Below are 13,828 nucleotides of genomic sequence, written 5' to 3'. Positions count from 1 at the left end.
GGACAGTGTTGACCTTGTTGGCCTATTTTTCTTCAATATAAAATTCTCGAAGTAGATTATGTGAATTGTATTAAGATTTAAATTCAGTGTTGGGTAAATGTCCAATTTAATTTGAATAATACAACAAACTACTCACATAAATACACAGTACATACCACATGCACACAATTACACACATTTACCCAAATAAATAAATCTTATACTGAAAAAAAACAGGATGTCTGACTGTACTGAAGGATCTTGCAAACAACTGAACCGATATGGTTCTACTTTATAATGTAGCTTCTTATAGATCATGGGAAGGTTTATGATTATTTTGGAAGAGAGCACCACCACCCTCCCGAGAGAAAACTCCCTAGAAAAAATTACCCCACCCTAAATTTTTTACGTTTTTTTTATTAAAACTAAAACTGAAAGTGGAGAGGAGACCATTTGACCCCACCCTAACCTTCAAGTACCCCTAAAGGCTTCTAGGGGTTATTTTTAAGATATAAAAGAAAAGGTCTTATCTTTAAAAAATCGAATATTAAGTTTAGGTTATTTGAACAAGATGTCAGTCCCTGATGTCAGGTAAAAGCTGCTAGTCTAAAGAAGAAGACAAGAAAATCAAATTTATTACAAGATGAAAATAATGATTACAAATTGTTAGTTGAACATAATACATTCAGAAAAATTTAATTCCCACAAATGTAGCCATCTACCCCCTTACCCCTCCCCCCCCCCCCCCCATCAATTTAAAAACCCAATTAATAATATTTTTAAAAAAATTTAATCTATTTAAACGTCAATTTAATGAATAATATGTTGGGTTTTTATCAATATCGTAGTTGTTGTGAGAATTAAATTTTTCTAATTTGTTAAATATTCAAAATATAAATAATAAAATTTATAATAATAATTACAATAATATATTTATGCATTTTGAAAGATTTTTAGTATTGAACATGGCAATTTCATGTATTAATAACATTTTCATTATAATATTTAAAAAAAATACTTGTGAAAGCTCAACCCTAAAACTTCTCATTCGTCCAATTCATTATTGTATGCACTTGATTTTTATCTGCGTTGCGCCGAGCAACAAACAATTATTCATCGCATCGTATCATAGACAGATTTTCGCAGATAGTAAATTAAATATATTGAAATGAAAAACAGTTTTGTTAGACCCGTTTTATGAATTTAATATTCTTTGAATATAGTCTGTAACAGATGCTATACATGATTTTTCGGTATGGTTGAGAACCGGTTCTATTCCAGCGGATATTAATCGGTTGCGATTCCATACTGGAAATTATTTTACGACCTAACACCAAAAATTTGAAGGTTCTAAAATTATTTGTTGCTGAGTGTATAACACAGAAAAACAAAAATTGAGATGATTAAGTCTAAAACAAAGTGGTATAGCTCAGTTTACAGATATTTATAGGCAAAATATCATTGTTTAGGTCAATTCATGATATGCATAGATTTTAATTTCATAATTATTCAATTTATAGTTCAATATTACTTTTTTTTAAAGGGATTTTATTCTGTTTGGACAAAACAAAATCACTTGGTATATTATAGGGTAATATTTAAACAAATATTATATAAAAAAAAATAAGAAATGAATTTTATTCTAAAAAAAAACAATTAATAGAGCCTCCTTTTTTAATGACATACATTTCTGAGCAAAATGTCTAATACACATGACATGAAATATGTTTTTAATATTTATAGTTTATAACAAGAATGACACAAATCATGAAAAGCACAGAAAATAATGTCAAATCATAAATAAAATAAGTTTAAACTAATTTTTTATTTATTTATGACATTAAAAATATTTTGTCTGTGTTTATTTATACATTTGATTTAAATTATGATCATTTTGACTGGCGAAATAGTTCCTTAAATTGTTTTAATTATTTAATATCAATATTCTAATTTTAGGTACTGAAGTCACAAACAAAGATGACTTATAGAGCAACTTCACTCAAAAAAATTTAATTTGACTATAGTACCTACCTAACGAAGATGATCTTAATTCCTCCACAGATTATGACGGCATACGATAGAATAACCAATGAGAGGCTAGCCAAATTTTTACCATTAGTCAATTACAGTGTATACTGGCCTCTCATTGGCTATTTTATCGCATGACGTCATAATCTGTGAAGGGACTTTAATCATCTTCCTACTTAACCATTGAATGAATTGTCCTATGAGTGTGAAATGTAAAATGTAAAAACTTGTGTTTAGGTACTGAGTACAATATAATCAGATTAGTACATAATATTATGATAATAATAGCACACTTGTTAGTTTTTATACATATTTACTAGATTTATTCATACATTTAGCACTAGTAATAGCAAAAAGAATGATTGTTTTTTTATATATAGAAAATATAACAGTTTTGCTTAAATTTTGTGGCAGAAATAGAATTACTTTGGATAGAATACTAATCCTATATATGTACTATACATTGCACTTGTTTTGACATGTTTAACATTGATATATAATATCATTGCTATATGTAGATCCTTCATCACTCATTATAACTTCACCTTTTACAGCACCACCATTTATATTATTGACATTATTAGTATTGTTAACACCACCTGGCGGTGGCATGTTAAACTGTTTAGCAGGCGCGCTAGTTGCTGCTGGTGACGGCGTGCTGCACGGTTCACCGCCAACACCAGCGCCCATGTGACCGCTTGCAGAAGTGTTTAGAGGTTTGCACTCCTCTGCGCTTGCTGAGCTTCCCACGCTGCCCAGCTGGCTAGGAAGGCTGAACTGCTTAGTTGGTGTGCACTGATCTACCGAGCTTGGCGAAGCAGCCGCGAGAACAGCACCTGTCACCGAGGTGAGAACAGCTGTGGTCAGGCTGGAGGTGTAGTCGTTGTTGTTACTGCTAATAATACTCGCCTTTTTCTGAACTGCTGATGACGGCAGTTGTGGCATTGCCGACTGAGGTTGATTGCTGTGGCCATTCAACTGCTGTTGTGGAGCAGCAGAAGTGGGCTGATTGTTTGTTGCATCTTGGGCTGCATTTGGGCAGGCAGCTACAGCTGCCGTACTCATGGGTAAACCTTGACAAAAAAAAAATATTTTTTAATTTGTGTTTATATATGAATAGAGATGAAATTATTTGTAAAATTACAATAGAGGTTACCAAAAGAAAACTTAGTGTAAATTTAGAGAAAATAGAAATGGGTGTTGTCAAGGCGTAGTGATAGGTAAAGACTGTATATCCATTGCTCTTGGTAAATACATAATATGTTACCTGTATAGCCATAAGAGTTAGGACCAGCTACCATGCTGAATATTCTAGCTCCAGGTACATAATATGTTACCTGTACAGCCATAGGAGTTAGGACCAGCTACCATGCTGAATATTCTAGCTCTAGGTATATAATATGTTGCCTGTATAGCCATAGGAGTAAGGACCAGCTACCATGCTGAATATTCTAGCTCTAGGTACATTATATGTTACCTGTATAGCCATAAGAGTTAGGACCAGCTACCATGCTGATAATTCCAGCTCCAGGAACTCCAGGTAGGGGTGCCAGGGACGCAACCCCCAACCCAGCTGAAAAATATAAAATGTTAGCAAATATTCAAATATATTGAACTGTATTGAAAATCTTTACAGCATTCATTATTACCTATTAAATATTGTCACTTAAGTAAAGGGTCTATACATAGTAATTGTGATAAGATAAAAATGCCAAAGAGAGAAATGCATAAATGGCATAAAACTTGACCTAAACCCTAATTTTATACAGAGTTTTATTTCTAAATATCTTGTAAAATTTAGTGAATATTTTTTGTTCTATATTTCTATTATACTTTAACAAGGTAATAAATATATCAAAAATTTTCTACATTCTGGTGGAAAATATCTTTTATTTTATCTTATAACAATTACTTTTCATCTACAAACTATTAATAAAATCATTATACAAATTTTTCTATTAAAAAATAAGTCCATTACACAAATGTTATAAAACTATTGTTGCAACTACATGAAAATCTCTAAAACTATTTACATCTCTTATCCTAAATTGACACAATCGTTTGAAATCAAACTATCAGTTAATCAAATATATTATCCACATGTGTTGCTTTTCGACTTATAAAATTTTTTACAAGTTTATATTTTTATCAGTTTACAATCAAACTGTTGGATTCAGTATTTTGTAAGTGGAGTACCAAATCCTGCCACATAAACTTATTTTCACTTTAGATTTATCACCTAAAGAGAGCACCAATTCTTACTTACCTAACCTAACTTTTAAAAAGATAAATGGCATTGTCTTCCGTAAAATATTTTATGATTTGAGAGAAGAGTTATGGGTAGACCACTAACAGAATAATGATTTTTTCCCACCAAACCTTTTATTCAAGCATCTCACCAAATACAAATGTTTCTGAAAATCTGTAAAAATGTTTTTCTAAATATTTTTATATAAACGATAATTGAATTAATTAAAATTGAAAATTTGCTTCAATCTTGTAATACCTTTTCTATTTAAGTTTTTATAAATACCTAGGCATATGTTTCTTATATAAAAATATAATTTTGAACAAAGTAAAATACAAGATCCGAATATACTTTTGAAATATTTCATGTAAAAATAAAATTGAACAGAACCAATTGAATATAAATAGTTCACTTAAACTTTACTATCTAAAGTTCGTAATATTCTTGAAAAGGGTATAAGGTAAACGTAATTCTATTAAGTTGGAAAAGGATGGCAGGCAAATATTTTTTTAAAGAAACTTTTAACCTTCATTTTATATTAATGTATTTTTTGGCGCAATTTGTTTATTAAAATTTTAGAATTGGGTTCCCAGTAAAATGTAAATGACATTAGTGTGGTAGAACAATGAGAACTTGTATGCAAAACCTTCTCAGAATTCATACTAAACTCAAGTACTCTAGTATGCAGACAATTTATATAGAATACATGGATATATTGACAACAGAAAACTAATGACCAGTTTAGATTGCTAATATAGACTAAATTTATTGGTCTCTTCGTTCATCCAGTAAAGAGGAGGTATTGGGGTAAAGGGGGTCTATGAGGGGAATTGCTATTTTAGCCAGCTATTAGTATCACCTCATTAGAGTAGATGAAAATCTGGTTGGTGCAACATCCAAGTAATTATATATCGATTATGCAGTGGATATTTCATAGTATTGTACAATAGAGGTGAGGATTAAAATATAAGATAAATCGATTTTATTTACCTAAACATAATGAAGAACGATGTCTGTCCGTCTATCTGTGTGTCTGTCTGCCCGGTTGAAGCTTAAGATATCAATGGACAGATAATGCTAAGCTTTTTAGGGAATGTACCTTTGTTTTTATTACTTATTTATAGGCGACACTCTCCACCCATGAAAAAAATAATCTTTCTACCTCCAACATTTAAAAAAAAGAACTTTTGATAATATTATTTTATTATTTACAAGACGGGAGGGTGGGGGGACACACCCCTTTACCCTTGCACGTCCCTGGTTACAGGGATGGAATATTCTGTTACCTAGACTTTTAACCCTTACTAGGATCAACTTTTTAAATAATTCATGTCATCTAAATTTGATTTTAATTGAAAATATGATGCTTTAATTATTTTCAATTGCTTCAAAAAGAACATCAAACTCGAACAATATTTAGAGTATAACAAATAAATTTCAAATATCCCATTTATGATATTTCACTATTTGTAAATATGAATACTCTTATGCACTTTAAAGCTCTCAAGTGCATTGTACATGTTATACGATTAGATCTGTTAAATCTTCGTACTTACACCTAAAGCTTATGTGGACTGGACAAAATCGTCATTGTTTTATTTTTATCATTTTTAAAGTCACAATTTTAATAATATCATAATTAAAACTTTTTAAAATACCAAAACAGTTTGTATTGATTAATAAAAGTGTATTTTTTTTGGCCCATAACAGAAATAATGTAGAGGTTAGTATGAATTTTATAAATATAAATCATGTTTGCCAGAAATATTTAATTTTGGTTTACCACACGCGCTCAAAATACAAATTCTAATTTCAATTTCTTGTATAATAAATGATTTTAGTTATATTTTTCTTAAAATTAGAAAAAAATTAATTGTCCATCAATGCATTTTGTAAAAATAGCTTTTTTGTTACATGACTCTTTCATATTATAATTAAAATTACCACCTCGTTTGCTAAACGCATTTACTTAAAATCCAAAAAATAAAAAATGATTTTTTTCCATTTATAATTTTTCATTTTTAATGGCATCTAATTAATAATTAATAAATGTTGGGGAAAAGTGGAGGGAGATAAAAAAGATTTGTAAATTGATTTATTGCAATTGTCACCTCTTCCTGAATTTGTATGAAAATTCAAGAAAAATGTACACGTCAATGGCAAATTTTTTAATTTGAAAAAGGACTAAATTCTATCTTTAGAAGCTGAAAAAAATCTGGGTCATGTAATTTTTAACACCAACAAACTTGGCTTGTATTTTGTTTAGTATGTTACATTTTAAAGTATTAAAACTGAGAATAAAATAATTGAAATTAAAGCAATAAACAGAATATTAATTAATACTTTAATAATATCTTTTCGAAAGATATTTCATTTAGTAGGTATTCATAAAGCTTGAAGTCAAATTAAACTTATGAATATTACGCCTGTTTTTCTAAACTTTTGGGATACAGCCACAGGCCTAAGAAAATGACGCTTAACTTAATCTTTTTCCCCAATTTTTTTTCTATTTGTAAATTATTGACTTAGAAAACTTGTAAAAATGGGGTACGTATAGTTTTTAGATTAATTTAAGCGCCATTGTCTCATCCCTCCTGTAAAAATTATCATTCTAAATTAGAACTACGATAATTTAAATATTTGACTAATTGTTTTAATTTCACCAAACATTGATTTCTTTACAAAATAGAAACTATACATTTGTTATTGTGGTGGAGATTAAATGGATATTTTTTATTTTATTTTGTAAGGGATATACTATTCATTATGAAAAACTATTTCACCTATTTCATTTAACAATAAATATAATAAAGGGGTCACTTTTTTCGCGTATTTTCCGAAAAGTTACGTGATACTGTTTAGTCAAATCCTCTTATTAAGTCAAATTGTTCATAATTATATAACCAAATGTATATATATGAAATGGCCTCATTAAAAATAGTTTGACCTAATAAGCGCATTTAGCTTAACGCTAACACACAACTCTACGGAAAATACGCAAAAAATGACCCTCTTTCTATTAATGATATTGATTGTTTATTATAGGTAAAATTAATATTCTTCAATTGTTTTATATCCAAATACTCTCCATTTATTATGGTTGTTTAAGTGCTATATATATGATTTTACTGGTGCTATAAATATTTTTTCTATATTTTTGTTGATTCTATTGAACTATTATAGAAATTCTATTACTATTTTACATTAAATTATTATTAAAATTATTATCTTAAGCATCAAATCTGAATTCTTTTTTTTGAGATAAACTGAGAAGTAATTCTTTTTAAACTAATAAAACAAATTTTCTGATTTTCTTTCTAAACATCAGTTTCAAGTTTTAAAAAGAAAATTGATAAAACTTTATTTTCAAATTTGATGCTTCGCTTGATGCAAACAGTTCTAATGTGTAGTCTATGCAGAATATCTCCTCTATTTATATATTAAAAAATCATCGTTATTAGTTGGTGCTGAAAAATTGTGCGCTATAAAAAAAAGAAATCCACTAAAAACTTGTGCATTCTGTAAGGTATACGTGAGTGAGCGAGTGGGTTGTGTGTGTAATTAACAGAATATGAGAGGTCAGGGGCAGGGAAGTGGGAAGTTCATTAATACGCATCCAGCATTGCCGTCACCATCACCATCTTTACCTTCCAGCTGCCCGCTGGGGCCTGACTCAACCTTTTTTCCAGCAACGGCAACCGCGGACGACGGCTGCATGACTGCTGTTGGTTTGGGGCTAGACAGGGCGACAGGGGCCGCAGAGCGATTTCCGGATAGGCCGACAGCGGATGCGTGGTGGCGGGGTCCACTACGTGCACCCGCTGCCGCCGCTGGTAACAACGGAGCCGTCACTTCCACGGGCCGTTCAATATCTTGTTCTAAATACATTTAGCATCTACCAGATCATCCAAAATAAAAATGGCATTTCCACCACTAAAAGGGGGGAGAAATATTTTTATTTAAAATAAACAATATACATTAAAATGTTATCATCCTGTTGAGATTTTGAATATATTTGTGTTTGCGAGAAAAACAGTGACACATCTATGTTTCTTTTCCATTTAAATGTCAATATTCATAGAATTCCTTCAAGAAAAAGTAAATCAGTAGCTTTTTGTTTTTTTTTAAACATGCATATTGAAAGATGCCATTTTCAAAATCATAGCAGAAAATTAAGCTTTAAATTATGATAAAAATTACAGTAAATTTTAAGTTAGATAAAAAGCAACCATTCATTTATAAGCTGAAATGTTTTTTCGTTCTAAAATTTAATTAATATAAAAATAGTTTTAGACAAAGTAATTTAAAATATTTTTGTATAGCTCGGTATACTTAAAATTGTATAATAAATTAGGAATATTTAGAACTCTATAAGAGAAATATTGATATACCTACAATATTTATCCTGTATTGTTTTCTTAAATATAACATTTTGTAAAAAAAAGTTTACAAAACTTCATTAAATTTAAAAAATACGTATTTTATCATCCAAACACAATTTTTTAAGCAAAATAATTTTGCGATTCCCTCAACAATTTTACCAATTCTACAATTAAATTTTCAGGAATTGTATTTCAAGTATAGATGCAGTGGCATAGTTTAGTTTGCCAATATTGAACCCGCATACCTTCCTTCCAAGTTTCTTCAAATACAAATAAAATTCTTTTTAATTCTTTAACTTTGAAAAAAAGAAAATTCTTTGAAAGGCTTAAAAGTTAACAATAAGATAGATGTACAAAATTTTACATGGCATTTTTGCCCCAAGAGGTTTAATCAAACCAATTTTAAAATTTAAAAGAAAAAAAAATAACAATTTTTTTGGGAGGGGGCAATTTTTTTTTGGGGGGCGGGGGGTTGTAGTCGACCCCACTATTTTAATTTTAGTTTTAAAAAGAATTTTTTTTGGGGGGGGGGGATTTTTCATTTTTGGGGGGGTTACCAACCGTTGGGGGTGTCCAACCTGCCAAGAAAATAGCTTAAAACCATCACAGGACCAGTAGGTATAATCCCTGAAAAGTAGAGCCAATCGGTTCAGCGGTTACTGAAATCTTAAGCTTCAGACGGACAGACAGACATCGTTCTACTTTGTATTATAGATATCTGCTTAAAATAAATTAAAGATATTGATCTTTCGTTATTGCTGCGCTACTTTTATCCTAAAGTCCTTGATATCATTAAAAAAAAGACTGGTTCTAAACATAAGCTAAACCATATTTCTTTTTCTTTCATATTGTTTTTAGATTCTTTTTCTATTAGGTTTGCTTAAAAGCAGGGAAAATATTAGATCAAAGAGATTTAGAAACTAAATAATTTAGTTGGTTTTTGCCCCCTCTTGAAAAAAATACTCTACAAGTTTAAACCTACAATACAAATTCTGTAAACTTTTAAAATTTAATCTTTTCAAGTTAAGAATTTAAAACTAGTTAAATAAAACTTAAATTTTCAAACTTTGATTAATTGTTAAGCCTGTGTTGTATCAAAAAGCTAAATGTCCATGGCGGTTTTATTTTTTAACTGAGTATATACATTGATATGTATTTTGCTCTGTCTATTCTATATTATGTTTATGAGCAGCATATAAACTAATTGAAAAATATGTTCCAAAATTAATGAATACCTAAATATTGGAATTCTAAAAGAACTGTACTTGTAAATATTAATATCAATATTCTTAAGATTTGTTATGACTATAATTTGATTAGAAAAAAATTGTATTTTGATACTCAGTTTTTTGTTACACTTAAATCTTATAATCATTAACAAAAACAAAAAGAATAAAATTGATACTAATTTAGTAATTATATGTAAACTTTGAATGAAAGCAACTAATAATGTGAAGGACAAAAGCGCAACTTCTAAATTGCATAGCGAGTCTTGGCAATGCAAAAATTATTGAAACAGGAATTAGTTAGAAAAATATTGTGAATTTTTTTTTCATCATGGCTTTAGGTTGAATTATTTTTTAGGGGTAAAAAGAATTATACATTTGGATGTTTTAGTTGAATTCAAATTAAACTAATTTTTATGGTATATTTTAAAAAGTAAACTTAGAATGACGCAGTCCAAACTGTGATATGTAATTTATTTCATCGTTTCTTTGAAAAATTCTTTGTCTAAAAAAACATCAAATGTAATATTCTTTTTTATCCCTGTTCATATTAAGCCAATATTATTCCATAATTGGAAAATAATAAAGTAGAATGAAATCTGAACACACATAAAAGTCTAAATATAAAAGATGCGCGCACACAAAAATTCAAGAATAATAAGCAAAAGATAGAAAGAAATATTTTTAAAGAACAAATTGAAAAATGATCATAATTTTAAATGATTTTGAAAAATTTACAATTATTTTTTCAAATTCAAATCAAATTGACCATAAAGCTTAAAGCTAAGAGACTTATTTAAATATATATGTATATAATGATTAGATAAGCCTCTTATTATAAAGAAATAATGAAATTTTGAGAAAGAAACAAGAAATGAAGAAATATTATACATACCTATTCGATTTGAAAGTGCTGCGGATTTTATACCGTTACCCGGACCTCCACCTAAAATAAAAATAATCTTTAGCAACTAGTTTAAGCAAGGTATAGTCCTTTTTATTTTAATTACAATGAAAATTGTTTGAATATGGAATGTTGGGTAACAATTTTTTGATGGCTTTTTCTCGAGGGAGTTTGGTTGATTTACTTTCCCAAATCCTGAACAATAATGTAAAACTAGATGAGAACTTATACAAAGCTTTCCTAACAATTTTAACATTAAGATTTGAAATAGTGCCTGAAAAATATAGGGGCATGCATGCTTGTTAATTTGGAGGGGAGAAAAGACAAAGCCCCGCACAGGTATTTTTAAAACCCCCTTAATCAACATAAAATATAAAAAAAAATCTGCTAGAGGAGGATTTGGAACACATTCCCCTTCTCTTACAGAAACGTCTTTGTTTGAATATATACATCAGAGTTTTAAATATAGAATTCAATTTTACAAATTCAATTGAAACTCTCATAAGTCTGTGTTTGGAATTTTATTTTATTAAATTTGCATTGTGTGTATCAGTTGACAGGGAGGAGATGCCAGGGACAGGGATACATTAACAGCAAAAAAATTTAGGAATGTAAAATAATTTTTTGTGTGTATCAGTTGACATATAGAATTACCCACGGATAGGGATACAGAGATAAGATAAGATAAGATAAGATAAGATAAGATAAGATAAGATAAGATAAGATAAGATAAGATAAGATAAGATAAGATAAGATAAGATAAGATAAGATAAGATAAGATAAGATAAGATAAGATAAGATAAGATAAGATAAGATAAGATAAGATAAGATAAGATAAGATAAGATAAGATAAGATAAGATAAGATAAGATAAGATAAGATAAGATAAGATAAGATAAGATAAGATAAGATAAGATAAGATAAGATAAGATAAGATAAGATAAGATAAGATAAGATAAGATAAGATAAGATAAGATAAGATAAGATAAGATAAGATAAGAATATACCATTTACTTTTTGTAATCTTTCATAATTTTTAAAAAGCAATGCTGGCTTATTTGGAAATAAGTAATTAATATTCCATAAGTGTTCATTCATCTTTCGGTCACACTGATTTCAAGTTGAGCTATCACACCATTATTTATTTAATTTTAGTCTTGTGCAAGAAATATTGAAAATAAAATTGGTTTATTTCATTTCTCAATCAAAATCTTGTTATGATTTTTAGCTATTTTTCCAAACCCTCCCTCAATGTACGATTATAAGTATCCTTTGCAGATAGTAGGGGTGAAGCTGCTCATAAAATTATAATGTTAAGAGTATTTGTACTTTATGTACTCCATGAAGCTCGACATAATCCTTACATCGCATACATTTAAAATATTGGATATAGTGAGGAATTTAAGTAGACTACTCTCTTAATGTGCGGCTATTTAAAAATGTTCTTTTTACCCTCTTTCAAAATCAAATTTAATGAAAATTATCCGTTGTAGAAAGATTATCCTGGTGCTTTTCATCTAAGTGTCTATCGAGCACTGAAAACCCTCCCCACTTATTTAAATAATGAAAATTAAAAAGGGGGGGGGGTATCCCTCTCCAATTCCTGTGGAGCCTATTCTCCATACCTGCGGTATCCTAACTCCCGTACCAAATCTAACCTAACCTAACCTGACCGAGGGTAATAAACAAACAAACAAAAAACTTCCTCCCCCCCCCCACCCCTGTTATTTTCAATTTGTTTCAATAAGGGGGAATGGGTTTCATTGCTCGACAAGGCACTTTAAGGGAAAATGCCAACATACTTTATACAATAAACTACTCTAAAAGAGAAAACTTAAATATCCGAATAATAAATAAACTGGAGCCAATATAAATCCTAAAATGTAATAAGTTTATTATAAAATGAGATGTAAGATCTGTCTCTTCTCATTTTCATATTTTACTTTTAGTTTTATTTCATTATTCTCGATGTAACAAGATTCAATACTGAAAATCTTAAACAAGAATAGTTAAAGAAATATAAAGTGAGAGGTACATATTCTTGAAGATAAAAGATTGTTTAGTATTACACAAAAACTCTATAAATACTTGATCTGTTACAAACCCAGATTAAAAAGGTTAAAATAGTTTTTTAGGTATTACAGACAACTTTCAAATTGTGGGAAAAATATATTTGACTTACATATTCATGTATTATTTTATTATATATGTAGAAAGGTTTTTTTAGTTGTCCGTTTAGATCTCGATAATCATTGACCCTATTCATTTTAGGGAAGCTTCACATAGCTCCCTGGATGGTTTATTCTTCTCCATGTTTATTTTTAAATTGTTTTAGGCAATTTTTCTGAAACCTTCCTCCTATTCTGGAGAAAAGATCATCAGAAGCTAGGGGCGATTTCACTAGTTAAAAATAGTGTAGGTACAGGTAGGGCGAGGAAGGTAGGAAATAAAAGACAAATCTTGCCTCTTACCCAAATATTACAGGACTGACAATGGGTTGGGTTTCACACAAGGAAAAGAGACAAGGTTTCTGATGAACAATTCGAAGTAAAAATTTTCAAATAATCCATTTCCTTCTTACCCCTTCCCCGTTTTTATCCACTTCCCTTTAGTCACAGAATAAAAAAGTTTTACGCCAACCTTACGACACTAAAATATCCAACTTTTCAGCAAGGGGTAGTTTCACGAAATGCATTTGAACTTAATTTAGTGAACCGCATATTTTTTCCTGTTTAATTGGTTAAACTACATTTATATGGCATATATTTGAAAGAATTTCAATCACAAAAAGACGATTTTCAAGTCTTGATATTTTCAAAACTACGTGGTAGAAAATTGAAATTCTTTCATATATATGCCATATAAATATAGTTAAACCTATTAACTAGCAAAAAATATGCGGTTCATTAAATTAGGTTCAAATGCATTTCGTGAAACTACCCCTTTCAATTGGAATTAATTTGCTAAATCACGGCTCTGGTTTCACACCTTAGCATATTGTCTGAATTCTATAAAAATATGTTTTCTTTATTTCCTCCAACAGGTATATCTACATTGATAAC

The 13,828-nt window shown here is 29.4% G+C and overlaps 1 protein-coding gene across 3 annotated transcripts in view; it reads right to left on the bottom strand.

Moving 5' to 3' along the window:
* Positions 1-1,629: 1,629 nt before the first annotated feature.
* Positions 1,630-13,828, bottom strand: part of Shaw (potassium voltage-gated channel shaker cognate w) — a 112,052-nt gene continuing 99,853 nt past the window's right edge. For 2 of the 3 annotated variants that reach the window (XM_080156298.1, XM_080156296.1), the window contains exons 15-18: positions 10,759-10,809; positions 7,903-8,133; positions 3,485-3,580; positions 1,630-3,080 (exon numbers count right to left, since the gene is read on the bottom strand). In XM_080156298.1, coding sequence (XP_080012424.1) covers positions 2,491-3,080; positions 3,485-3,580; positions 7,903-8,133; positions 10,759-10,809 — 968 coding nt within the window. In that variant the 3' untranslated portion in view covers positions 1,630-2,490. The remainder of the gene's footprint in view (positions 3,081-3,484; positions 3,581-7,902; positions 8,134-10,758; positions 10,810-13,828) is intronic. The other variant, XM_080156299.1, reaches the window with a different exon arrangement.

The sequence above is a fragment of the Acartia tonsa genome, chromosome 4 (assembly GCF_053477335.1).
Source record: "Acartia tonsa isolate MP-2025a chromosome 4, ASM5347733v1, whole genome shotgun sequence".
Taxonomy (NCBI): domain Eukaryota; kingdom Metazoa; phylum Arthropoda; class Copepoda; order Calanoida; family Acartiidae; genus Acartia; species Acartia tonsa.
Note: the sequence above shows the minus strand (reverse complement) of the source record. Positions and strands in the feature narration are given on the sequence as shown.